The sequence below is a fragment of the Mus caroli genome, unplaced genomic scaffold (assembly GCF_978045245.1).
Source record: "Mus caroli unplaced genomic scaffold, Mus_caroli_1 scaffold_11, whole genome shotgun sequence".
Classification (NCBI taxonomy): domain Eukaryota; kingdom Metazoa; phylum Chordata; class Mammalia; order Rodentia; family Muridae; genus Mus; species Mus caroli.
The window spans coordinates 115,001,227-115,028,287 of NW_028227266.1; the positions used below are offsets into that span (position 1 = coordinate 115,001,227).

The 27,061-nt window shown below is 46.9% G+C and overlaps 1 protein-coding gene across 2 annotated transcripts in view; it reads right to left on the reverse strand.

Annotated features, from left to right (window-relative positions):
- Positions 1–229: 229 nt before the first annotated feature.
- Positions 230–27,061, reverse strand: part of Tgfbr2 (transforming growth factor beta receptor 2) — an 87,451-nt gene continuing 60,619 nt past the window's right edge. For both annotated transcript variants that reach the window (XM_021172343.3, XM_021172345.3), the window contains 4 exons: positions 21,305–22,104; positions 17,405–17,546; positions 5,529–5,656; positions 230–3,055 (listed from right to left, as the gene is read on the reverse strand). In XM_021172343.3, the coding sequence (XP_021028002.1) occupies positions 2,876–3,055; positions 5,529–5,656; positions 17,405–17,546; positions 21,305–22,104 (1,250 nt within the window). In that variant the 3' untranslated portion in view covers positions 230–2,875. The remainder of the gene's footprint in view (positions 3,056–5,528; positions 5,657–17,404; positions 17,547–21,304; positions 22,105–27,061) is intronic.

Consider the following 27,061-nt stretch of genomic DNA (forward strand, 5'->3'; position numbering starts at 1 on the left):
AGGTGATCAGACATGGCACATCTGCTCAGGGAAATGCGCTCACAGTACTACTCATGGACAGTCCACGTGGAAGAGCACAAAAGGACATTTTCAGCCATGCTGAAGAATAGTCTGGTGTGTGAAGTGGGTTTAGCTACTGGGGACAGCAACAAGAGGCAAGGTCGTCTGCGGACTTTGGATTTATTCGATCTACTAGACATTTTTATTTATATAAAAGACAAACACTGCATAGATTGAAAATAAGTGCTTTAGGTTTTGATATAAAAAGAATATTGTGCATTCATTCACATTCCTATTTGAATACATGAATATGGCCGAAGTGTTCAATAAAAGAGTAAAACTTTCCCTTTATGTAGAGTAGTGAACAAGAGGCAACACTTTGAGGAATGACAGTGATGCTATTCCTTGGTCTTTTTCTTGAATAAAGAAAATAAATGACATAAACAAAACAAGCCACAGTAACATGACACCATATTCCAGTTTCTGATGATGACCCGGAAGTGAAGTCACTTTTGAACCCTAGAAATCCCACTAGTGGACTAGCATTCTGTAAATTCCCCGCTAGAGGGCGGTGAACAACAGCTACTGAGTTAGCACTGGCAATCCAAAAGGAGCGAGTGGGCTTGGGGTTTTCCATGGTGTTCGAAGCCCACTTTCATGGGAAAGAACACATAGATTTTTGTCCTACCCCCAACTTGACCATGTTGACCAAACAGAACAAAAGGCCCCCTTGGTGGTTCTCCAATCATGCTCCTATTTGGTTGAAAATAAGTCGCTTCAAAACCACAATTTCTTAAAAAAGACTTTGGGTTGCAGCATCCACATTTGTTGGGGGATTAGCAAGTTTCCTTTTAAAGCTTTTTCTCTGCTCTCATCCAAGTGGACACAGATTCCCTGTCTCTACGTAGGAGTCCTGTGTGACCCTTATTCAAATATGCACTTGTGATTTCTGCCAAGGTTAGACCATGCAGAGACCAGTAGCCATAAAGAAAGATTCTTAGAGCAGAGAGGTCCCCTTGCAGAGGCAGATGAAACTTATTATTGCATACAAAGAGCCCTGACCTATTGAGGTCACACACAGGAGGCCTCCTGATGTCCAATTTATGTCAATTTCAAATCATAACATCAGATACGTTTTGTGCAATCCAATCTGTTCCCAGAACAAGGTGAAATGAATGCACATTTCTAGTGTGTGCACGCACGTGTGTGTGTGTGTGTGGGGGGGGTGTTCGTGGGTGCACCTGTGATGGAGATCAGAAGTCAGTCAATGTCAGATGTTCCGCATGCTGCTCACTCTGCTCTGGAGACAGTCTTCCTAGCCCTGGGCTTCCAGGGATGTTCGTCTTCCCAGGGCTGAGACGATAAGAGTGACCCACTGAACATGACTTTTGTCGTGGGTTCTGGGGGTTGAACTCAGGTCCTCTTGCTTGTGATGCAACCATTTTTACTTGCTATCTCTCCATGCTCACGAATGCACTTTTCTTACAATGGATCCTGACTGGAAGCAGCTTTCATTTCCAGACTGGGGTGGGTGTGGGTAATGGGAAGTCTGGAAGCTTAGGAGTGAGCAGTGAGGCAGCTGCAGCCATGCCCTTTTTGCGGGAAAGGATGCCCCCCCTGGGGGCGGAGCTAGGAACTGCCTCCTCTGCTTATTGGGGAATCTAGGCTTCTCTGCAACCTCCCAAATAGTTCTAAAGAAGCTCAACTAACTTTTTCGACAGTGTGTTGACCGAGGAAAACGAGGGTTCAAAGAGTCCCCGGACACAGCTGTACAGTATGGGCAGCGTGCGCCATTCAAATCCTGTCTGCTATTTGGGAGGCTGGGATAATGGAACCCACTGGTGTTGCCATGGCAAGCTGGAAGGCCCAGCAGCAGAGCGACAAAAATTAAACAGAGTGAGGCTCAGGGGCTGAGTGTAGGGTGTGCCCTGTTTAAAAAAATCAACAAAGGATAATGGCAGGGAACAAATAACAGTTACTTATGCACATGAAAGGATCAAAGAACTCAATCTTATTAGTAGATGGTAGGCCAATTTCATGGGTGGGGAACGGTCTTCTTTGATTTTGGTAGCCTGTAAAAGCAGAAAAATGGGGCCAAGTTTCAAGGCTAAGTCAGAAGGTTCACAAGTCAGACGTGGGGCTTGAATGTCAAAGATAACAACCAAGAGAAGCAAAGACACATGGGAGATCCTGGGACACAGTGCTGGACTGGAGCTCAGCTCCCTGGTCCATAAAGCACCCTACTGTAGAGGGTCATTATTGCAAAACAAAGTGTTTTGTGGCCAAAGCAGGCTGCAAGGCATGGATCCTTCTCATACAATTGTGCCCCCAACCCTGCTGTCAGGGGCTCATTGCTTGTGTGACTGATTGTCAAGTGCTAACGCTATCCCGAGTCCCTTCTGCTCCATCCTAGAGCTCTCCAATAAAAACTAATTCCCCGCGGAACACATTTGATCATTTTCTTTGTCTCCTTGCAGAGTATGGCTATATATAGAGAGATATAGACATATAGATATATAGATATATATAAAACATAGCTATTCGTATTTACACACAGGCATTAATAAAGTGCAAACGTTATTGGCTGTTGTAAAAATCAATCTCATTTCCTGAGGAGGTGCTAGCACAGCTTATGCCATGACAGTCTCCAAGGCATAGGACGCTCTCTGTCACTCATCCCCGGCGCCACTGCCACCGCCGCTATGGTTGCTGCTGCTGCTGCTGCTGCCGCTTCTAAACATGGAGCAGCTCCTGGGGAAGAAGGGAGCAAGTCCTTGGTTTTCCAGAAGCATCAGTTCAGGAGAGCATCCTGCTGCCTCTGGTCTTTGGCTAGAGGACGGCTTCTGGAGGCTTGGCCCAGCCTGCCCAGAAAAAGCTATTTGGTAGTGTTCAGCGAGCCGTCTTCTGGAATCTTCTCCTGGGAGCAGCTCCTCCCAGAGAGTCTCTCCGGGTGCTCCAGCTCACTGAAGCGCTCCGCCACACACTGGGCTGTGAGACGGGCCTCGGGGTCATGGTCCCAGCACTCGGTCAAAGTCTCACACACGATCTGGATGCCCTGCGGAGGAAAGGAGGGGGGTCCCAAGGGCACCGTCAGTGAGTGGTCTCCATGGAGTTAGCATCAATACATCATTAACAAGGTCCACAGTTCAGAATAAGGCTCACTCTTTCTATGTGTTCATGTGTAGGTAGGTGTGGGTCAAAGGTCACTGTCAGCTGTCTTCCTCAAAGACACCTTACTCTTTGAGACAGGCTTTCTCATTGAGCCTGGAGCTTAGTGATTTGGGATCCTTCTGTCTCCTCTTCCTTCTGTGCTTGTCTTACAGGATTACACCATGGCCCCCAGCTTTTTACATGGGTACTGGGGATTCGAGCTCAGGTCCTCACCCTAATTTGCAATAGTGCCATCTCTCCAGTGCCTAGGGTCTACTCGTGGTGGCATACATTGTATAGAATGTAACCAATATATCCATTACAGGGTCTGAAGGACTCCTGTTCCTCACTTTAAGCTGGGCTCCCTCTTTCCCTTAACTCTTTCATGGCCTCTGGAGATTTTCTTCTTTCAAACTGTAACCGTGCTAGCCCATAGGTGCCCTTCTGTTTGAATGGAGCTGGACACTCAAGCCCAGAGTGGGGCAGGCATTAACCTGAGCTCATTTGGTAAAGCCTGTCTTTCACAGAATGACTTATAAGTTGCTTCCAGAATTGCCTAGGGTGACTCAGACACCCCCGTCATCTCCATTGACATTAAGCTAGGCCCTCTGACGTGGCTGTCTTTGTATGTCAAATATGCTTGACTGTAAGATATTTCAAAGGCGGTCCTCCCCGACACAACCCTACTCGCTAAACTCACTCCCACGCACAGAAGGCTGTCTAGAACAGCAAAGCACTCTATCTCAGCTGGATTTCATTTTGTGTCGAGAATGTCTTCCTTAATGTTTTGAGTTCTTTGAGAAAACCAGAAGGTAAGTGAAAATGGTCCGAGAGGTGGAAATAAGATTAGCTCTTTCCAATGTGGAGGTCAACATTGCCTCTCATGATCTCCATACAGTTGGCAAAGATACATCTAACATTCTTGCTGGAGAGTTGGTGTTTGCCTGGCGATACCAGCAACCTTCACAACTTCTGGGGAGTTCCCCTCCCTGCCCCCAGTTCTTGGTGTGGGATTAATTGCATAATTCACCTAACTGATGGTATTGATTGATGGTCCTGTTAAGAGTAGAGTGCTATTGTTGCTAAACCAGAAACATTTATTTTGTTCTGACACAGTAATTACAGGCTGTAAATTAAATTAAATATTAAGCATTACCTTGAAATCAATAGGGCAACAAATCTCATTAAGAGAAAAAATGTATTATGCAAATTCTTTCCAGAATTTTATCATAATGAATAATGACTTCATTAAGAGAACTTTACAGGGGCGACTTCAAGAGACGGTGACAGAGTTTCAGTGGAACATACCATTCCTGGGCCTTCTAAATCCTGAGTTTCTACAAACAGCCTTGCATTTTTAGAACCAAAGACAATTTGCCTGAGACTCCCTCCGGTGAATACTCTGATCCCTGGAAGCCTGGTTCACCTACTCCCCAAGAACAGGGCTGGCTCTGGGCCAGGGCTGCTCTGAGCAGACTTCCTGCCCCATTTGTCTTCCTGGCTGTGCCTGGCTTGCTGTTTCTGGCTCTCCTTTGAACGCCCCTTGCCTTGAGGCAGACTTTCCCAGCCATGGTCTGCAAGGAAGAAGGATTTCATCTGAAAGATCCATAAAGGGCTATGCTGGATGGAAAAGAATTGGAAAAACACCGGTCTATCTCTTTCTTTACTGAGGTTTTCTCGGGTACATCACACCTGTGGCCAACCGCCTCTCACTCACAACCTACCCTTTCTTCTCTTCTCCTCTACCACGGCTATGAGCATCCTTAACTTCAGGTTCTGACAGCAAGCTGTGAGGATGTCACTCAACAGGCTGTCCCGCCCCCTCCTTCACCAGCAGGCTCCTCTGTATTGATTTCCTGTCTTGTGGTAAGCTAGCCTCCTCTTCCCTAAGCTCATACACAGTGTCCCTCTCTTTTCTATACACAGCCAGCATGCATGAGCGCACCAGCTACCTGGCAACGCTGTTTGCTTCCAACTGCTAAATATTTCTTTCTGAGGTTGAAGGAACTCAGAGGAGCAAAGTCAGAGCCCAGAGGGAATGAGGTGTAGGCTCCTTGTGCGAAGACTTGGGAGGTGACTGGAAGGCACAGCTAGCAACAGATCTCAACTCTGCATCCAGAGAGCTTGGGGAAGGTGACCAGTGCCCTACAGTGCTTATCTATGATCTATGATCTATGGGAATGCTGCGTTAGCCTACTGAATGCAACTGACAAGGTCATTCCCTTATGCTGGAATTTGCCTTACGAACACAAACCCAACAGAGTTTCAGAGAACTAAGGGTTCAGCACTCAAAGTTAAGCTCCATCTCCCAGAATTCTCTGCCGCCCTCGAGCAGACACCAGTGGACCTTCTGACCATTCAAAGCCAGCCCTCCTTACCTGGTGGTTGAGCCAGAAGCTGGGGATTTCCGGCCGCCCTCGGTCTCTCAGCACGCTATCTTTCATGCTCTCCACACAGGGGTGCTCCCGCACCTTGGAACCAAATGGGGGCTCGTAATCTTTCACTTCTATGAAGAGAACAGGCAGACACAGACCAGATGAGCGTAGGGTACCTACATGACTGTGGGAAGTGTGCTGGGTGAGAGCCTGGCTGGGTAGTATGAGGTACCCAAGGGCAGAATGAACCTGCCATTGCTAGAACACTTGCAATGGTGGTGGGTTAAAATAAGAAGGTAGGGGTGGTGCTGGAAGGATGCTGGGAACTATTTCCACTGGTGATTGATTGTTCAGTCCTTCTAGACATCATGCTAATAGCTGACACCTAGGGAATAAGGCAGACAGGAACCCAGCTTTCCTATAACGCAGGCACTCTCAGGTGGCGGGGAGAATACTTTTTTCTAAGGAAAGAAACAGATTATCATACATATCATGGCACATACACAGACACACTCATACAACAAACAAACATACAAACGAAACACAAAACACTCATGCATACAAAATAATAAAATTAATTAATTAATTATAATAAAATACTTTTAAAAAGCTGTATGTATTCCAAAGCTTCTTGTCCTCTACAGACCCACAGTAATAAAACAGACTCAATAAATGATGTTCAATGTCATGGGAGCATTCGCCCTCCAAAGGAATGGAGTTCTGAAAGATGCTCCCACCTGGGTGGTTCCTGAAGACATTACTAAGAGAAGTAAGCCAGACACCAAAGTGGAATATTGTGTGGTTCCATGTAATGTCCCCACCAAAACTTTCGCTGGAGATTAGCCACTCTCCTGAGGCAGCGAGAGGGAGGGGGCGGGGGTGACCTTCATAGTCAGGTGAGGGAAGCTCTTCCTTAGTAAATCTTCTCATGGATCCGTAGACGTCTTGGAGAGTGGGTCTGTTACTAAAGCCACTTTAAAGCTGTCGTGGTAGTGCAAGGACTCACCACCCTCCAGGAGTTCAGGGTCTCCCTGGGACACACAGGGAAGATCTGTCTCTAACAAGGCAAGCATGACAAGCCAGTCTGCTTCTCACACTGTGGTGGTACAAGGAGCACCAGGCCACACTGCTGGACTTCCTGGTCTCCACAACTGTGAGCCCAAAGAAAGCTTCTACCTTAATGACCCAGCCTCAAGTATTTTATTGTGGCAGTAGAAAGGAGGGTGACATTGCTCTGGAGCCAGACTCTCAGAGATGAAGAGAGAGTGGGTGTTTCTCTGGGAGTTAGGAGATGATTATTAGGGGCGAAGTGGGGGTAGAAATGTGGGTTTGGTGTTTATAATCGGTAGAGAGTTTCAGATGGAGAGAATGAGAGAGTTCTGGGGCTGGGGACGTGTGGTTCAGTGGAGAGTGCTAACCTACCATGCACTATGCCCTAGGTTCAAGTCCAATTCCCAACACCACGAAGGAGAGCGTGTGTGTGTGTGTGAGACAGACAGACAGACAGACAGACAGACAGAGACAGCGACAGAGACAGAGACAAACAGACAGAGACAGAGTGACTGTGAGAAAACAGCCCAGCAATAAACATTAACAGAGCTAAAGAGGAAGGCTGGGCTACATCCTACATTTCCCCCTAAAATATGCAGGATCGTTGGCCTTTAGCTTTAAGATAATTTTTCTTAATGAGCAGAAGTTTTAGAAATTGCCTTCTGTGCTAAGAACTGAAGAAGGTTTCGTGGTAACCTGGAATTTTAAAGAGGGATGGCCTCTTTTCTTTTCTTTTTCTCTTTCATTTTCTCAGAAGCACATTTATCTTTTACAACCTCACCCCAGTCAAAAAGCTCTGTGGAATCTTATTTTATCATTTTACTTGCTGACTGATTTTTTTTTAAATTCTCATTTAAACTTTGATATTTTCATACGTTCTAACTTGTATTTTGATTATATCCATCCACCACCTCCCTCTGCTTCTCCCTAGTGCCCCCATCTCTCCCCCTAATTTTACATTCTCCTTTTTTGTTATCAAGAATACCCACGGTATTTTTGTAGCTAATTTTTTATAGATTTAAAAAATACTTTTCTCTTATTTTACAACATAATTGCATTTATGACATTGAGGCAAACACACATCCCTTTTCTCCCCTTTTTACTTTGAGCAGCCAAATAATTTATCTACCTTGGTCTTAGGGTAAATTCTGAAATCTGACTTTTGGGCACATTCACCACTTCTTTCTCCCAGTCCCTGTCCTCCATCAGACGTTAGTTAATCCTGAGGCTCAAGCCTGGGCTGGGATTTTCTGTCAATCCTTTCTCAGACTGGTGCTTTCAACTTTGCTTCATACATGGCGGGCATCCAGTAAATCCAAATGATGGTTTCAAGCAAAAGGTGAAACCCAGAGAGTGAGCGGGGGCTCCAGATGAGACACCACACTCCTCTCCAGCGCTTCCTACAGAATGAATGGAGTGACTCGAGAAACCGCCCTATTCCCTTCCAAATTATCTCATGCCCCAATTCAACCAAAGAGCCTGTTTCCCTGTCCCATCCCAAGTCAGGACAAGATAGGGTGAGATTTGCGGGCTCGATCAGTTACTTATTCGATACTGTATGGGGCCACAGACTCCCCATTTCTCTTCGGCAGCTCTCGCAGTTGTGTTTCTTACCCTCTACCCAGCTAAGACCTCTAGACCGGCTCAAGAGTTGTCCATAGCCCTCACTCCTTCCTCCATCTCTGCAGAATTATACTGTGCTGATGGAACTACCCCAGCCTGGAGATGCCAGGACATGACAGCTACCTGCCAGGGGCAGCCATGTCACAAGGCAAACTAGTCCAATCCTCTTCTGGCCTTTGCAAGCCTCTCTTAGAGCCTCTGCGGGACAAGGCTGAGGCCGAGCTCTGTATGGATTGTAAATCTTGGCTCAGCTTCTTCTCCTGACTGTTCCTGCTTCCTTCCTTCCTTCCTTCCTTCCTTCCTTCCTTCCTTCCTTCCTTCCTTCCTTCCCTCCTTCCTTCCCTCCTTCCCTCCTTCCTTCCCATGAGACATGCTCCTCATGAATAATGCCTCCCCCACTCTTTATGTCAGCTCCTCCTTCTGGCAACACAGGCCATCTGCCCAGTAAGATCTTTCTTTCTCTTTCCTCTGCCCAGCACCACCTGAAGATTACCGCTGCTCTACCCCTGGGGGTTGAGGCTTTCTCCTTCCCAGGGAGCATTTTTGAGAGTGCTCCAGGAACCACAATTCTCTTACCTATGCTTAGAAATGACAGGGCAAAACACTGTACCACAGAGAAGCAAATATCAGTAGGACACTCAAGCCCACTGTCCACCCCATAGTTGACAGGCCGGAAGAAGAAAGACAACACTTGTATGTTTGCATTATTAACTACAGTCAGCCAATTCCACTCCAAGTCATCTGTGATGTGTGTAACACCATTCAATGGGCTGCAATAAAAAACTAAGCAAAAAGCCTCAAAGGAGAAATCCAGTTGAATATGGACATTCCCTCCCAGCTTCACGACTATGGACACACAACGTGACCATCAGCCACCTCACATTCCTGTATCCATGATGGACTGTACCCTAAAACTATGAACCTAAATTAACCTTTCCTTTCTTAAGTTGTTTTGGTCACGGCTGTCAATCACAGCACTTATTTTAATGTTTCAACTCAGTGTGGGCCAAAGGAGGCTTCTGTAAAGCAAGAGAGAAGGTGGCTGCTGACAGACTCAGCTGGGAACTGAAGTAGTGGATGCTCGGGTGGAAGAGGAGAGGAGACATAATGTTTTTCTTCACAGCAAGGAGAAGCTTAACTGAGTTTCCCTTTGTTTTGCCTGAGACCTTGGGAACTGTGAGACTTTTGTGCTCTAAAACAATCAAAGCCTGCTTCCTTTCCTTGGCTAAGATGGGGAAGGTGAGGGTCAAGGGTCATTCATCAGCATGGCTCTGGTAGAGACTGGCTCTCTGGACCACACGGGGAGGATCTGAGAGCTTCGTTGCCTTTTAAATTTAACATGGAAAAATGAGATGGGGACAAAGAGTATCATGTGACCTAAACTGGCATGTGGCTGTCCCTTGGAAATGACCTCTCAGGAGGGCACAGTGGTGCATGGCAGTCATCTCAGCACAGGGAGGCTGAGGCAAGGGGGTGGTATGGATCTGAAGCCAACCAGAGCTAGTCAGTGACCTTCAGGCCGACAGTCTGCTCTACAGAATGAGATCCCATCTCAAAATCAGTTCAGTCAGTCAGTCAGTCAGTCAGTCAATCAGTCAGTCAGTCAGTCAGTCAGTCAAGTAATCTCCTAGGTCAGGAGTGGGGAGAGGACCTGAAGTACACACACATCTGCACTTGTTAACTAATGAATTAATTAATCGCAAACCACAGTACACTTGTGAAGGTCAGAGGACACTTGTGGGAGTTCTTCATTCTTTCCTTCTAGCACATGGGTCCTGGGACTTGAACTCAATAGCACAGGCCTGGCAGCTGGTGCCTCCACCTCCTGAGCCATCTCCCATCCCTGTGCACACATTTGAAACTGACTTCTTCTTCAATCCCCAAAAATGCCACCCTTGCCCACTATATGTGTCCACAGCAGATAACAATGTGTTCTTGGTATTTCTGTCTTACCATGGATTCTGTCCATTCCTCTTTGCCCAGTCTTTTCCCTCACTTTTGAATACCCTGGTCCCGACCTTTCTCCCTTCTTCTCCTACAAGGTGTGCCCAGATGGCTTACGCTTGGCTCTGTGTACACCTGTCACTTAGCCAATGCACCTAGTGTCTGTTCTGGACACTATAGTGCACAGGCACCGGGTGCTACTTGCATGGCTCCTCAGGGAATCCTATTTGCTGTTCTCTGAGCCCCCATGAGAACCTGGGAACATGAATATGGAGAGATTTTCTAACTGTTCCTCAGTTCTAAATTTCCTTCAAGTTTCAACAGGTGTTCACTTTGACCCTGGATGGGAGGGCATACTCCTTAGTTAAAATATGGACTCCGAGAAACAAGGTCAGAGGTCAGACCCCTGAGGGAGGAGGTTAGCAGACAGGGAGTCCTGTACTAGGGTGATGGGTATTGATGGGACTCATAGTCTGTACCATAAAATCGTCCTGGGGATTAAGCAGAATGAATATTGGTGGCCTGGGCCCTTTGGCTGCCAGTCTCTCCCCACAGCTTGGAAGAGCGCACCGTTCAATCCACCTCAGTAAAGGAATCCCATCTGAACTCATATGGACTCTGCCTATCTACTTATCTTTCCTATTGCCGCTTAAGATAATTTAGAAAGTGCACATGTTTAAACCCATGAAATTACTGGGTGAAGGTTTCTAGAAAAATCAAATCTCTTCTCACCGCTGCGCCCCTGGGTCCTTCCATAAAGGTGGCTTCGGTGAGATTAGAAGTGATTTCCATCATTATCTTACTGAATACAAGTGAGCACTTCTCAGTCTACCTTTTCATAAAAGAGCAGGCGAGCCTTCAGTTTAACAGGGAGAGGCTTCAGCAAACGTCGAAGAAATGAATTACAGCAACAGTGAACCCCAGTTGGGCATGCCTAGCTAGACGGCATTGCTATGAAAGTCACTTTGCGGGATGGTAAGATGACTTGGTGGGCAAAGGCATCTGCGGACAGACCTGAAGACCTAGATTGCATCCCCGAGGGCACTGTGGTAGGTGGAGAGAACCAACTATTACAACGTGTCCTCTGACCATCACAATAGCCCATGGCATATGTGTGTGCTGCCCCAACAAATAACGTCATAGAAAATGTAAAGTCACTCGGACCCCATCCTGGTTCCTTCCTTATCTCAATTTCAGAAGCTGCCCACCCCCCATCCTGCCCAGAGCAAGTGCATAGGGGCTACCCCGACCCCTGCCCACTGAGAACCTGACAAATGTCTCCCTCCCTGCAGACCTCTGCACCACAGGCTGGCTCCTTTAGGGATCTGCTGGCTGGAGACACTTGGCAACTTCTAAACAAGCTATGGAAAAATGACTTTTTAAAAAGAAATCTCCCCGACTGTCCTGATCTCCCTCCAGTGCACAACAAACACTTGTGTTCTGGATTTGGGGAAGGAGGGGCTGCAGTGGGGAGAGGACAGGACCGTGTCATTCCTCTAACCACAAGCGCCGGAGGTGGTGGGGTTGACATCATGCCAGAACGATGTTAACTCGAGGTTCCTCTGTGGGATCCAGGGTGCTCGGACTAAAGCAGACGTCTCCACACTGTCAAAGCCAGCCCCTGTGCCATCCTGAGAATTCTTGGACAGAATGCCCCATGCTCCTCACATTGTTCAGAACACACCTCCTCCAAGAGATCTCTGTGTTACACAAAACTCTCTCATCCCTCCCTGCTCCCTGCAGCCCAGGCTGAGGACCAGCTGCTGCTCTTCCTGGCTTTCAGGAAGTCCGGCAGCCTCTCTGAAGGGAAACAGCCTGTCCCTCTCTGCATCACCACAGATCCGACCCCCCAGACAGCTTTGGTATTGCTTTGACCATCGGCATCTGGCCCACAGCTGCTGTGGCTGCTGTGGCTGTAGTTGGACAGTGTCGTCCCCCCTCCCCGCCCCCAGGGCAGTGCTCCTCTGATTTTCTATTTACTTTCTAAATGGGGCTACCTTGGAGTCTATTCAACACAAGTGGTTTCCATCCTGGTCTTCCAAACCTCCTTCCGCTTTTCTTTCTGCTTGGCCCATTGTTCCTTTGGGACTTCTTCAAGGAGAAGGAGCTGTCTGTGTCAAACCCCGGCTCACCGGCCACCTTGTACCAGCTTCTATTCAGAGGTGCAGGTGGCCAGAGACTGGGGTCAGTTCACATATGGGCCAGATCTGGCTGGGGATGAATACATGTTGTGCCGTCTGTGTTCCCCAAAGGGGGGCCTTGGACACCTCTCTCATCCGCCTTCCGCACACCACTGTGCAACCACTTGTCCATGCCCCAGGCCAACTGCCTGGCCTGCAACAGAGGCTCTTTGTAAAAGAGAGCAAGTCTCATGTCTGCCCTTGCCCAGTTAAGTCTCTTGCCTTCTCTTCATCAGAAAACAGAGACACAGCAACCAGGCTTCCATCTCCTCTTCAAACAACTCAACTTGTTCTCCTCGGTTATCTTAAGTACTCTTTGAGATGCTCCAAGTGTCTGAGGCACCCACCATGATAGCATTATTTATCCCTTAAATCTGATAGATTTCTCTTTCTAAAATGATTATATCCATCAGATTTGCTGCTGACATGTCTTAGCACCGCCCCTTCCTGGATCCGGTCCCTGGGGAGACGGAGCTTCTGGGCCTGCTGCTCAGTGCCAGGTGCAGTGCTACCTTCCCGACTGGACTGCCCTGTGCCTGGGAGGCTGAGCCCAGGCAATGGCGAGGCTGCTGCTGCTGCTGCTGCTGCTTGCTTTTGAGCAAGACCTTGCCTCACAATTAAAAGTGAACTCCTGTTCCTCAGCAGGGAGAACAGTTCCTGGGCACAAGAACCATTCCTTGGCTATCATCTGAGGGGGGTGAATAAATGAATGGACGAATGAATGAATGAATGACTATATCCTCAGAGAAATAAGAATTAAGAAGTCAGATTTTAAAGCATCCATGCACAGAAATTAAGAGCCTTGATGTCTCTTAACAGGGACCTGGGGCCTGGGAAGAGAACTGTCAACAAAATGCTTGCCTGACAAACACAGGGACCTGGGCTTAGTCAGAAGAAACCAAATTTAAACAAACAAACAAACAAACATAGTTTTTTTTTTTTTTTTTAATGACAGCACATGCCTGTCATTCCAGAGGAGATGGAGGAGGCATATCTGCGTCTTGCTAACCAGCAAATCTGGCCTAGTTGGCAAGTCCTAGGGAACTGAGACACCCTGTCTCAAAAAACAAGGTAGACATTTCCTGAGAACAGTATCAGAGGTTGACCTCTGGCCTGCACACCCACATGTGCACACATAAGTGCACACACACACACACACATACCACATGCACACATACACTCAGATATTCACCAAGGCAGACAGGAAAATTCACAGATGCAGACTTTCAGAAGTGAGGCCCCTAAGGTGTCTCGCCTCATCCAGTACTTCTGAAGAGCTGTGTATGCCTCTAGTGCAGGATGCACAGACGGGCTCTGACCCCCACATCATCTTCCCATGTCTCCACCAGTCAGGCTGACTCTGTTCTAGAAAGGGGCAAGCCAGTGGCTACCAGGCTCCTGGCTCCTCTGTTGTCTCACCCCTGAGGAAGACCACAGCATGCTCTAAATGCCATTCTGGTGCATTCAGTGCATGGATGGATGAGGCAACTGCTTTGGCAGTGTTTTCGGTGATTCTGTAACCTGGACCAAACCTTCTTCCTCTTTAGACCACTCTTTGCTTAACATGATGCTCTGTGGAACTCTGTGGTGAAATTTCATGCTAAAGGATGCTTCAGAAGGAACTATTTATCATCTGTTTGCACTGCCTTCTTGGTAATGCCCAGGCTAACATCTCCAGAGCTGTGCTGTGTGCTTCTCCCTCCCAGGGACTGCTCTGCTCAGAGACGAGGTCGGCTGAGAGAGAAGCATTGAAAACAGACGTGAGAGCCACACACTGTTCTCCCTTGGCATCTACTGATTTAGGTTGGCCTGAACCTCTAGCTCTCTGTCTCCTTCTGATGTCCCCTTTTGCAATTGTCACTATAACTGAACAGTCTCTGAGTGCAAGAAAGTTCACAGCAAAGTGTTAGTCCCGTGAAACTTCTTGAAATGGAGACCAGAGACAGGACCTGAAAGGAGTTTGTAGAGAGATCCCGAGTGGTATCCATGAGCCTCAGTTTCTACAGCCGGAGTGGAGACAGGAGAATCAGGAGTGGGAAGTTCTGATCAGACAAAGCAGAGCCAGGATGGGTTCCATCCAGTTCCTGCCTGTTTTTACCACGAAGGTTGTAAAGGGTTTTTCTGAGATGGGTTGAACAAAGCGGAACCTGCTTCCTTCCACCAGGAAACTTGTTTATCCTGCGGCTTTTTTTTTTAGAGCCCATAAAAGTTGGTGAGCTTAGCTCTTCCTCACGTGCCTCAATTCTCCCTCACTCAGCAACTGTCAACAGGAAGGCGATCTTGTCTGTGCCTATGATGAAAGTGGAATTCACTAGAGCCTAGGCTGACTATCAATAGGACTGAAGAGCAGACAACCTCAGGGGCTGGCTACAGAAGCTCGACTCTCAAAGCCAGTCATAGAAACCAGTGTTGTCAGGAACAGCATATCCATCTCCACAGAAGCCAGAGAGATAGATGACAGTGACTCGAGAGGGGGTGAGGAAGAGGAGACTGAGATTCTCCTTGGAGTTTGGGTAGCCAGTCAGATTCTGCAAGAGATAAAGACTCAGAACCAGCAATGGGCCCAATTGGAATGGCCCTGGACAGTACATTGGGAAGTTTGGGTTAGTAATGAAAGAGGTCGCTATTTAAGCAGGAAAAAAAAAGTATTGGACATTTTGGGGCATCCATCAAATGAAAGAACTACCCATTGACTCCGGTTGATACAAATGCACAAATAATGGGTAAATACAAGGAGTAGCGAGAGGAAGGATAGAGATTCCTTTTGAATGAAAAACCTGCTAATTAACAAGGAGTAAGAAAAACAGAAACATTTGCAGGTGGCAAACATCACAGTCATAATTGTTTCCAGTGAGAATTCTCACAGTAGATTCTCAAATTAACAGGTGCGATTATGACCAAGTCAGAGTATATTCCTCTGTATTTACTCCCTACAAACTGGGAAATAGCACCTCTACAGAGCAGAACCTGACAGCCAGACTCCCTAGCTGCCATCAGCAAGCCTGCCCTTGGTGCCATGTGCTCAGAAGTTACCACAGTGTCTGTACTGTTGTTATTCCAGACACTTTGCCTCAATCTAATGATGAGAACATAGCAACAAAGCCCAACGTGGAATCCAGGCTCTGAGGTGCCTGCTCCAACTTCTCAAAGATTAGGGTCAGGAAGACTACTGTGGCTAAAGCAAAGGAAGAGCACAGAAGCAGCATGCGAGTCAGATGGGTTTGTGTGTTTAGGACAGAAACTTCCTCTTTAGCCCGGGTTGGACCGTAAGTTACTATGTAACTTACCTCTTGGACCGTAAGTTACTATGTAACTTACCTCGCCTGACCTGGAACTTGACTCAATCCCCTCTTGTTAGCACCCTAAGGGCTGGAATTACACTCTCTGTATTAACCTTGTTTTAAATTTAATTTTGTGTGTATGTATATGTGTGTGCATGCTTATGAGGGGGTACACGTGTGTGTGTGTTTGGCACTGGGTCAACACTCTTCTGTTGTTCTCCACTTGCCATACTGTGACAGGGTCTCTCACCTAACCTGGAACCAACTGCACTAGGATTATAGACACCGCTCTACAAACCCCAAATGGTACATGGGTGCTGAGGAGCTCAACTTGTGCCTTCATGCTTGTGTGGTAAGACTTGATTGATGAAGCCATCTCCTTAGCTTTCTATGATCTTCTTACTACCTTCTAAGTCCAATAGTATAAAACAGAAGTCAGAAAGAATGAAGTCAAGCATTACTTCCGGTGGATCAGGCTTGGGTGTGCTCTCTGTTCGAGTGAGACCCTGAGGGAAGCCCAGGTGGAGAATGGGTAGTGGATACAATGTAGCGAATTATCAATCTGACCTCCGGACCATCTGGGAACAATACCCCCAAGACAAAGTGGAGTAGAATACCCAAGGGATGGTTGCTCTTTTCTATACTCTCAAACTCAAGGCAACAGCAGCCGAGGTGCTGGCTAAAAGGTTTTATGTCAACTTGACACAACAAGTTGGAGTCATTTTGGAAAAGGGAGCCTCAATTGAGAAAATTCCCTTGGCACGCTGACTGGTGGAGCAACCTTTTGATTGATTGATGTGGGAGGGCCCAGCTCACTTGGGGCAGTGCCATTCCTGGGCGGGGTGCTATCAGTAAGCAAACAATGATGAGCAAGCCAGTAAAAAGTATTCCTCCACCATAGTCTCATCAGCTTCCTCCTCAGGGTCCTTCCTCCTTGTTTGAGTGCCTGAGAGCCTGCCCTGGCTTTCCCAGACAATAAGTTATTCCTCACCTGAAAGTGGAAGACTAAATTAACCTTTTCTCCTCAAGTTGCTTTTTGATCAGTATCCCAGCACAGTGATGGGAACCCTAAGGTGGTCTCAAACAGTGGAAAGGACTTGGTGTGCAGAATGCAGAGAAGAGAGAAAGGGGACCTGGGAGAGCCATGGCATTCTGCTTGGGGAGAATGATTAAGGAAAGTGAAGAGGAGAGAGCTGAGGGTGGGGGCGTGGGGGGGGGACAGCGCCCTCCCGGGGTTCACAGAGGAAAGGCAGGAGTGAAACCTTAGAGGCTTCCCCGCCATCCTCTTCCTTAAGTTCCAGTTCCCCGGAGGAGTTTTAAAACCCAGACAGACATATCAACCCATCCTGCTTAGTTTTGTGAAAAAGAATTCATCTCTACAAGAATAAATATTTAGGCTTCCCTCTCCCCCAGTTCTTTAAATCCAAACGAGAAGAAACAAAGGGAAGATGCTCGGCTGACTATTGCCCTTCAGGTCAATAGAAGTAATTCTCGTCTCTGCTTCTAGTGAGTGCCTCTCAAAAGATACTAAAATATCAGTGGGAAGAAAAGTAATTCTATATAGCGGTGTGAAAGGAGATGTAGGGCTTTTCACTTAGAAACCTTGGCTCTTCAGAATAATCCCTAATAATCCTAGAACGGCTATGTGCCACACTATCTCAACTGTCTCGCTGTGTGGAGTGCAGGGGTCTGTGCTGAGCCCTGGAACCATGCTTGAGACAGACAGCATTGCATCATCTGGAAGCGAGGGCCACAGAATGGCATCATCCCACCACTGACAGTGCCCTGACCAAGTACGCACCTCCCACAGCATTGCAGCGGGACGTCATTTCCCAGAGTACCAGAGCCATGGAGTAGACATCCGTCTGCTTGAACGACTCCACGTTTTCCAGATTCATCCTGGATTCTAGAACTTCCGGGGCCATGTATCTTGCCGTCCCCACCTAAGACCAAAAGAAACACAGAAGGAAGTCCATCATTTGATTCTGAATGGATGGATGCCAGGAATCAAATTGAGGTCCTCATGCACACTAGACAAGCACGCTGCTGACCAAGCTACATCCCAGCCCTGTGCAGATGCACTTAAAACAAAACAACATAGTGCTGTTTGAAATGATGCGAATTACACAGGTAGACACAACACATACTATTATTTTCTCTCCCTGAAAGCTCTTCAAAGACTCTGAACTAGGCACGCTCAAACTAGTACCCCAGCCCAGAGCCACTCATCTGCCTATATATTATTATATGCAACCTATAATTCAATATTGTTATAGACAACCGGAAGGGCTACATCTGTGATACCTTAGATTTTTTTTTTAAGATTTATTTAATTTTATTTTATGTGGTGGGTATTATGCCTGTAGAGGCCAGAAGAGGGCATCAGATCCCCTGGCACTGGAGTTACAGGGTTTTGAGCTGCCCTGTGGGTGCTGGGCACTGAGCTCAGATCCTCTGGAGAGACTAAGAATCAGACAGGTTCCCTAAAAGGCAGACAGAGAGAGGTCGTGGGTATGTAGTTAAGGTGGTGAACTTCCAAGATGGCTGGCTTCTTTTGCACCCTCTTGGCCTGATACAAAGCCCGGCATCTTAAGACAAAGACCTTTAGGCTTTTGCTCTTACCAGTAGGTCTCCAGATGGAGTGGCCCATCAAGTTCAAGGCTGGATCAGGACACAGTACGGAAGAGTTGTGCCAATGAGCTGTCCTATCTTTCTTCAATTTCTTCCTTAAATTAGGGGAAGAAAGCCCTTCAGAGCAGAGAAAGCCCCCAACCGTTAAGAAGACACTGGATTGTTGCTTTTCAAGTCCCTCTCAGCTCTGTAGAGCATCTTTTTGTCTATCTGTCTGTCTGCTGGGTGGTGTGTCTCCTCACCACCAGTCAACCCGTGACTTCAGTGGCAGATTCTGCCTGTTCTTGTCTGTGTATGTGAGATTTCTCTACCGCCACCTTCCACCCTCACGATTTTTTTCTCCCTTTGAATTCTTTATCTGTCAGAGAAAAGGAACCTGATCAAGACCCTTAAACTTGACATCTCTGCAAGGGCAGCAAGTGTGCTAAGCCGCTAAGCCATCTCTCTACACTCTTACATATTTATTTTTTGCTTTTGCAAATCAGATGTTTTTTTCACTCTTGAAACTCTAAGACTCATGATGAAAATAATTGCCACCCAGTTGGGGTCACTTAAGGACCATTTAATTTTAATTTACCTCATGGCCCATATGACATAATTTCATAAATCTCTGCTAAATTAAAGTCATATGAAAAGACCAAGTCATACAATAATTTCCATGAATGTGATGTGTAGTTCTATTCTGGTTATTTAGGCCTGTGATCAATTTTATGATTGACATTAAACAAACAGGGGCCCACAAGGAAAAGGGAAAACTATTTCCAAGGGAGATTTTCAAAGGAAAACATCTGATACTGCAAAATATACGAGTTCATCCAGTGCCAATCACTGTCCTGTCATGCAGAGGTCAAGTCATTTGATGCCACTGTTCCGAAGAATGGTTCTTACTGGCATGCCTTTGAAGACATTTTTCTTTTTAACAGAGCGCTCTTAGAGTCATTGCCCTGACATATTAATCTGTTTGTGTCTCAGTGAGATGACCTCGCCACAGCATTTGCTGCTGTGGTAGACAGAGCGCTGGCAAGGCAGAACCCTCACGTCTGGTTCAGTTCAAAGAGGGTTGTAGAGTGTGCCCCATTAGCCAGCTAGAGGAAACAGCCGTGCTTTGGGGCCTTCACCAGCATCTTAGAACAAAGACGACCTTGCGGGCTTTTTCTTCCATCAGTAGGTGACTGGATGGAGCGCCTCGCTAAGTTCAAGGCCAGGTCAGGACACGTTACATAACACTTGTGCCAATCTCACAATGGACCCACTACGACAGGCATTAGCTGTCACCTGGGGAGAAAATCGTCCTTCTTTCTGGTCATCTTCCTAATGCGCCTTAGTCAAAGGGTTTCCATTTGGATCTGGGACAACTCTTCAAAAATAGAGCCACTGGGCTGGGATGATGGCTTTGTCAGCAAAGAGCTTGCTACAGGAGCAAGGGGACAGCACTACAGTCCCCAGAATCTACAAAGGTAGTTGTGCTGCCACACCCTTGTAATCCCACTACCGGGTGGAAGGGACAGACACAGGAAGATCCCTGGGGTTGGCTGTCCATCCTGTCTAGCCAAATTGGTGAGCTCCCGTTTCAGTTAGCAGCCTTGTCTCACTGCAGAAGGTGAGTGGTCACTGAAGAATGTCCCTCTGGCCTTCACACAATTACACATGTAGGTAGACACACATACACACATTCACACACAAAGAGAGAGAGAGAGAGAGAGAGAGAGAGAGAGAGAGAGAGAGAGAGAGAGAGAGAGAGAGAGAAAGAGAAAGAGAAATGGAGCTAGTTAGTCTCTTCTTCAACCAATACTCATTGGTAACTTCCACTGTACTGAGGCATTATGCTGGGTGTATTGGGTGTGGATGTGGACTTTAAGGTCTCCTTCTAGAATCTAGAAACCAATATAACTACTAAGAGTAGACAGCAGATAGTAGCTAGTTAAGCTATATGAGAGGAAAGAAAGGAGCTAAGATGTTAATAGTTCCCGAAAGAAAGAAAACCATTTGCAAATGGAAGGGGAGTGAGGACCTGCAGTCAGCTGACTCAGGCTGGAAGGAATTTGAAGAAGCAAAATGCCATCTATTAATGAAAGGTACCTAGTCAAGACAGTGTTGGCTACGTCTTGGATTGACATCTTAATCTGCTAGATTCCTTAGATAAATCTCATAACATAGAGAGAGCTCCCTGAGATAAGAGACCTGGGGTGTGGGCCAAAGGGGAGGTGAAAATAGCCGTTACATGGTCAGCCTGGGTCCCCCCGAAATTGGCTGGATAAAGAAAGTGTAAGTAAAGTGTGACTTACATTTACAGTAGAGTTTTGTTCACCTGTAAAGAAGAATGGGAAGATGGTATCTACGGGAAAAATGAATGAGCCTGAATCACCCTGTTAAGTGAAACAAGCCAGGCTCAGAAGGAGTATTGTTTTCTATCCCGTGTGGAATTTAAAGGAAGGAAGGAAATGAAAGTAAAGGGGCAGGGAGGGGCTTACTAGTGATTTGGGAGGGGGGAGGAAGGAATAATAGGAAGATATTTATCCAAGGCATTGTTTAAAGTTCCTTATACGCATAGACGGAAATGTCATTATGAAACCCATTGCTTTGTGTGATTTATATATAGTATACTAACTAGTGAGTATGTTACATGAGGGGCAGGCAGGGAGCCAGCTTGCTGCAGAAGCCTGAGAACCTGAGTTCAGAGCTCTCAAACCCATGTAAAAGCCAGGCGCACTGGCATGCCTCCATAATCCCAGTGCTTCTGGGCTGCAGTGGGGTTGGGGGACCAGGACTCTAGAGTTGACTGGCCCAGCAATCTAACAAATCAGTGTGATCTGGGTTCAGTAAGAGACTCTGTCTCAAAAAATAAGGTTGAAAACAATGAAGAAAGACAGCTGATGTCAACCTCTGGCCTCTACACATGCATGCTTGGGAAAGTGCATCCACACACACTTATAACACACACACACACACACACACACACACACACACACAGACACCTCTCTAAATGAAAAATTGTAAAAAGAAAATAAAAGATGGGGCAGAAATGAAACCAGGCATGAAGTCTGAGGACAGAGCACCAGCCTCCACTTACCTGCCCGCTGTTGGCCAGGTCATCCACAGACAGAGTAGGGTCCAGGCGCAAGGACAGCCCAAAGTCACACAGGCAACAGGTCAAGTCGTTCTTCACTAGGATGTTAGAGCTCTTGAGGTCCCTGTGAACAATGGGCATCTTGGGCCTCCCACAAGGAGTGTGGTCACTGTGGAGATGAGCGATGCCCCGGGCCAGGGAGCTGCCCAGTTTCCTCAGGTCCTCCCAGCTGATGACATGCCTCGTGAGGTACTCCTGCAGGTTGCCCTTTGCATGGAATGCCGTGATCAGCCAGTACTGCTTGCCCAGCTCTGTCTTCCGCTCCTCGGCCGTCAAGAACTGCAGGATGTTCTCATGCTTCAGGTTGATATCGGAGAAGATGTCCTTCTCCGTTTTCCATGAGGAGTACTCCTCGTAGGGGAAGATCTTGACAGCCACGGTCTCAAACTGCTCTGAGGTGTTCTGCTTCAGCTTGGCCTTGTAGACCTCGGCGAAGCGGCCCTTCCCCACCAGCGTGTCCAGCTCGATGGGTAGCAGCTCCGTGTTGTGGTTGATGTTGTTGGCGCACGTGGAGCTGATGTCGGAGCGGTCGTCCTCCAGGATGATGGCGCAGTTGTCACTGAAATCCATGAGCTTCCGGGGCTTGCTGCTCTCCCAGGACGGGCTCAACTTCTGCTGCCGGTGGACACGGTAGCAGTAGAAGATGATGATGACAGCTATGGCAATCCCCAGCGGAGGCAGGAGGCTGACGCCCGTCACTTGGATAATGACCAACAACAGGTCGGGACTGCTGGTGGTGTATTCTGATGTGGAGAGAAGGCAAAGGAGAGAAGGCATTAGGCTCTGGAGGTATGCATCACCCCTACTGGGAAGCAAGTCCATAATCAATTCTTTATGCACGGTAGCATCTAAACTGGGTCCATGGATACTAGATAGGGATTCTAGTTGATGATTCTACACCCTGCCACACCGTCCATGCCCTTCCCAGGGTGAAGCTGAGTCAGAGATGATCGAGGATACCATATAAACCAAAACCTAACGCATAAGGCATTGTTAGATGCTAGCTCCAAGTCTCTTCCTCATGAAGATTCACATCCAGGAAGGACAGAGATGGGTAGAGGGCTCAGCTGGTAAAGCACCTGCTCTGTGGACCTGTGCTAAACCTCCAAATGTAAATGTGCACACACTTGTGATCCCAGCTTGGGAGAAATGGAGGCAGGCGGGTTTCTAAGGCTCACTTGTCAGTCCGTCTAACTAAATCAGTGAGTCTCAGGTCAAGTGAGAGACCTTGCTCCTGAAAGGGTACATACCATTCCTAAGAAACCCACTAGTATCTGCATGCACACACTTGCACACTTGTGTACCTGCAGACATACACACATATATATGTGCGTACATGTACACACACACACACTCACAGTTGACATAAAGTAGCAAGGCTTCCAAGACCCCTTCTTTTCCATGCCGCTCCGTACCACCCAGGCACAGAGCTGTTATTTCTGGGTGACCTGGATGTGGAGCAGAGCAGGAACAGGAGCAGGTGAGAATGTGGGAATGAGCAAAGACAGTCCCTGTCTGAGATCATTCCACTCAAATACCTCCTATTCTTTAAATTTCAGCTCAAATGCCACTCTCTATGAATAGCTGGGGAAACTTAGTACGATGTCTTTTGTGGCTTCTATGCCTTTCCGTGTTTGCGTGTCAGTACAATCAGGGCTGAGTGACACAACATACTAGACAATGCCTAAGGCTGAGTGAGGCACTGGGGATAGAGGTAGAAAGACATACATAACTGTTGCTTGTGAATGGTTGCTTCTATAGAGATGTGGTTCAATGCTGCCTGCTCCCCTCCCCCCCCATCCTTATCTCTATAGGCTCATGTGTTTGAAAACTCAGCTCCCAGCTGCTGATTTTGTTTTGGAAGGTTATAAAACTTTCACCAAGTGGTACCTTACTCCCTAGAAACAGTGGGTCTTCTAGGGCAGGTCTTAAGGTATAGAACCTGATTTTCAGTGACCTCCCCACTTCCTGTGGATACAATAAGATCAGGTTCTGCCAGCCAGCCTTCACTACTGTGACAGATGGTGCCTCCAAACACTGCAAGCCGGAATAATCTCTTCCTTCCTTAATCTGATTCTGGGCAAACCATTTGGTCACAGAAATACAAAAGTAACCAGTCCATAATAGTACCTGGTAAAACTGTCGATCACTGGTTCTCCACCTGCGGGTCATGAACTTTGAGGGTCAAAGGCTTCCTTGCCTAAGACCATTAGGAAACACTGATATTTACATTATTATTCATAACAGTTGCAAAACCACAGTCATGGGGTAGCAATGAAAATACTGTTATGGTTGGGGGGCCACCACAGCATGAGGAACTGTGTTAAAGGGTCACAGCGTGAGGAAGGGTGAGAGCCACTGCTCTAGAGACTGCCACAATCCTGTTGTTCCTATTGATCCCAACTTCCAGTTCACTCTGATTTTGACTCCCACACAGACTACCTTGAAACACCAGTTCTGGGTCTGAGAAGCAGGGGCAGCAGTCACCTTATGTCCACTCAACATCTCTCTCTCTGCATTGCCTATGGTTGCCGACAACGGACACAACACACCAGGGACCTAATGTCTTATACACAGCTTTTATCACCGATCAGAGCCTTGATCATTTGTTACCATTGATCATTTGTTATCATTTGTTCTCTTGGGGAAAAGGACATGGTTCTTAATCTATAATGTGCAGAGGGGTCATTAACGACATCCACACGAATGCCAGAATTCTAGTTGTGTGTTGTTCATCTGCCCATGAGGTACGCATTAGCGAGCATGCCTGAGTCTCTGACACTCTATTTGTGGCATTCCTGATTGTCTGCTCTAGGCATTAGGCATGCTGCTGTCCTGTGCTGTCTTTAAGCTACCGAGTGGGGCAGTTGGGGCATGCCCATAAATGCTGAGCGATGTGTCATTCCAGAAGGAAGTCAGGTATATGCTACAATGTATGAGTGAGGATGCTTATAGAAACATGGAGGGTACAGGAGCTGAGACAGTACTTAGCCACTTCAGTTCCTGGGTCAGGAGTGAGTGATGAGAATTCAAGCCAGTCAGCTGGGAAGATGGCTGAGGTATCTTAGAGGAAATGTGGTCCCTAACTGGCATTTGATCCAGCCACTTAAAGTGACACTGTATGAAATGAAGGGAAGGGGGGCACAGAGACATGGGGTGTTATGACTCACTGTCTTTTGGGCAAAATGTTTGTTGAACCCACTAACCAAACTCCAAGGCAGGAGTTCTGTCTGATGCCACTTAAAACTAAAGGAATCTGAACCTCAGAATTTCAGGAACCACATGGGGAACGCAGAGTCTTCTGAAGAGATACATGAACACACTTTAAAAACAGGAAAGAGAGGGCTGGCGATTAAGAGCATTTGCTGTTCTTGCAAAGGACCTGGGTTTGGTTCCCAGTACCCACATACAATTGTCCCTAACTCTAAGTTCAGGGAATCTGGCACCCTCTTCTGACCTTCACAGGCACCAAGCAAACACAAATGCAGTGCACATATTTGCATGTAAGCAAAACACTCATACATACAAAATAAATATTTAACAAAGTGCAAAAGATAGGTAGTTTGGTGGTGGGGCCTTCAAAACACAAAGTTTTATTTTTAAGATTTATTTTATTTTTATTTTCAATTAGGTGCAAGTGCACGCGCGTGCTTGCATGCGTGCGTGTGCGTGTGCGTGTGCGTGTGCGTGTGCGTGTGCGTGTGTGTGTGTGTGTGTGTAGGTGACCCCTCAGAGACCAAAGAGGGTGTCAGATAACTTGGAGCTGGAATTATAGAGTAGTTCTGAGCAACCCCATATGGGTGTTGGGACCTGACCTCAGGTCAGCTGCAACAACAGTATGATCGTGACTACTGAGCCCTAAAACACACCTTCACCTTGGATAATAGGAAGTGGACTCTCTTTATCTTAGGAGGTTAGAGCATGACGGGACCAGCTAAGCCAGGGTATGAGTGGCAGAGGGAGTGGCGGCCATGACAATTAAACACACAAAAATTAAAGAGAGATGTAACACTATTCAGGAGCCACAGACATCATAGCTCATATCCCTACTACCTATGAACATGTTTGCATGGGAAGGCTCGCTTGTCCTAGCTCTCCTCAGTCAGATCTACACAAAGCACCTTGTCATAAACTGGTTTGGCTAAGTGACTGTATGCTCCTTTCAGGACAACAAGAGCTCCTAGGGGCAATGGCCAGGCCATCTAGTACCACTGAGATATGCTAGCAATTGGCATAGGCTGGACCACTGTCATGATTTTCTATGTTTGTGCTGTCAGATGGATAGAGCCTTATGTTCTAAAGCAGGCCGATTTAGCCAGTTTTTGTATGGTCTTACAATCAAAATGGCCTCTTCTCCCCCACCCGCCCACCACAACTTTTAGTTGTTGTTGAACAGAGGGGTGGGGGGAGGGAGAGAGAAGCCCTCTGTGGATTCTCTTAATAGGGACCTCCCTACTATAAAGATCAGTTCTGCCTCATAAAGCCAAAAGCATTTACTATCTGGTAATACTTCATAGAGCAAAATCAGCAGCCCCCTATCCTATAAATGTTATTTTTAATACCCCGTTATACACTAGAAGAATTTGGAGAGACTTCACTTTGGTCCAACGTGAATATTTCTTTCCACATATAAGAAAATACGATTCGGACTTTCTAAACTGTTACCTGTATGACTTCTTAGCTGTGCCTCCAGTTCATTTAAATCATCTGCATGAAGCATTCATTTGTTACTGAAAAGTTTCTAACTCCCAGCTACTCAGAGAAAAGGTCCTTTTCTTGCTCACACCTACCTCTTCCTTCTAGTCTGAGGCAAGCACCTACATTGAAATTAACATGTGGTGTTGACAGCAGAAGGTTCTAGAAGTCCCCTAGTCTAAGGTTAGAAACCAAAGCTTCACTTTCCTCTCCAGTTTCCCGTAACCTTTTTTTTAAACCTACACATAAAATTCTCCCTCCCCTCTCTCTCCGTGAGTGTGTGTGTGTGTGTGTGTGTGTGTGTGTGTGTGTGTAGTGACTGAATACCATTTGTCAATGTAGAAACTTCAAAGAGGAGGTGAAGGGAGTCACAATAACAACTCAGGCCGGAAGGAAGTTTTGGGATGTGGCTATATCTAAATAAGAGCCTCCCAGGCACGCCTCAGAGTTGACCTCTGGGCTTCCACTAGACAAAGAGAATTGTAGATATGGGCAGGCACTGGGGTCAGCTTGGCTCAGAAACTCACATTAAGTGTTTCTTCCTGCTTATCCCTAAATAAGAGAGACTCCTGTGCTGGCTGAGTTCTCAGGACTCTTACAATTTTCATATTTACTTGCTGGGAAAAGTCTACAGGATAGAAACTGCTATTATTACAAGACCATGACCCAGAGAGGAGTACTAGCATTGAAGCTGTTTAATTTCCCAAGACTGACTCAGACAATAAGCAAGCCAATACTTGCAACAAACTCTATTAGAACAGGGTTCTTAGCCTTATGCCATGGTGTCTCTAAATGTCACCCGGGTGACACATTGGTAAGACCCAGTGAAGATGGCTTTAAGTAATGTCTCAGTTTGTATAGCCCTTGTCTTCACTGGAGGCGAGCCCAAGCATTTTGGTGGCCATCTACTCAGTGATAACTACCAATCATTTTTCTTTCTTATGTGTATGAGGGTTGGCCCGCATGAACACACACGCAGCATACACATGCCTGGTAGCCATGGGA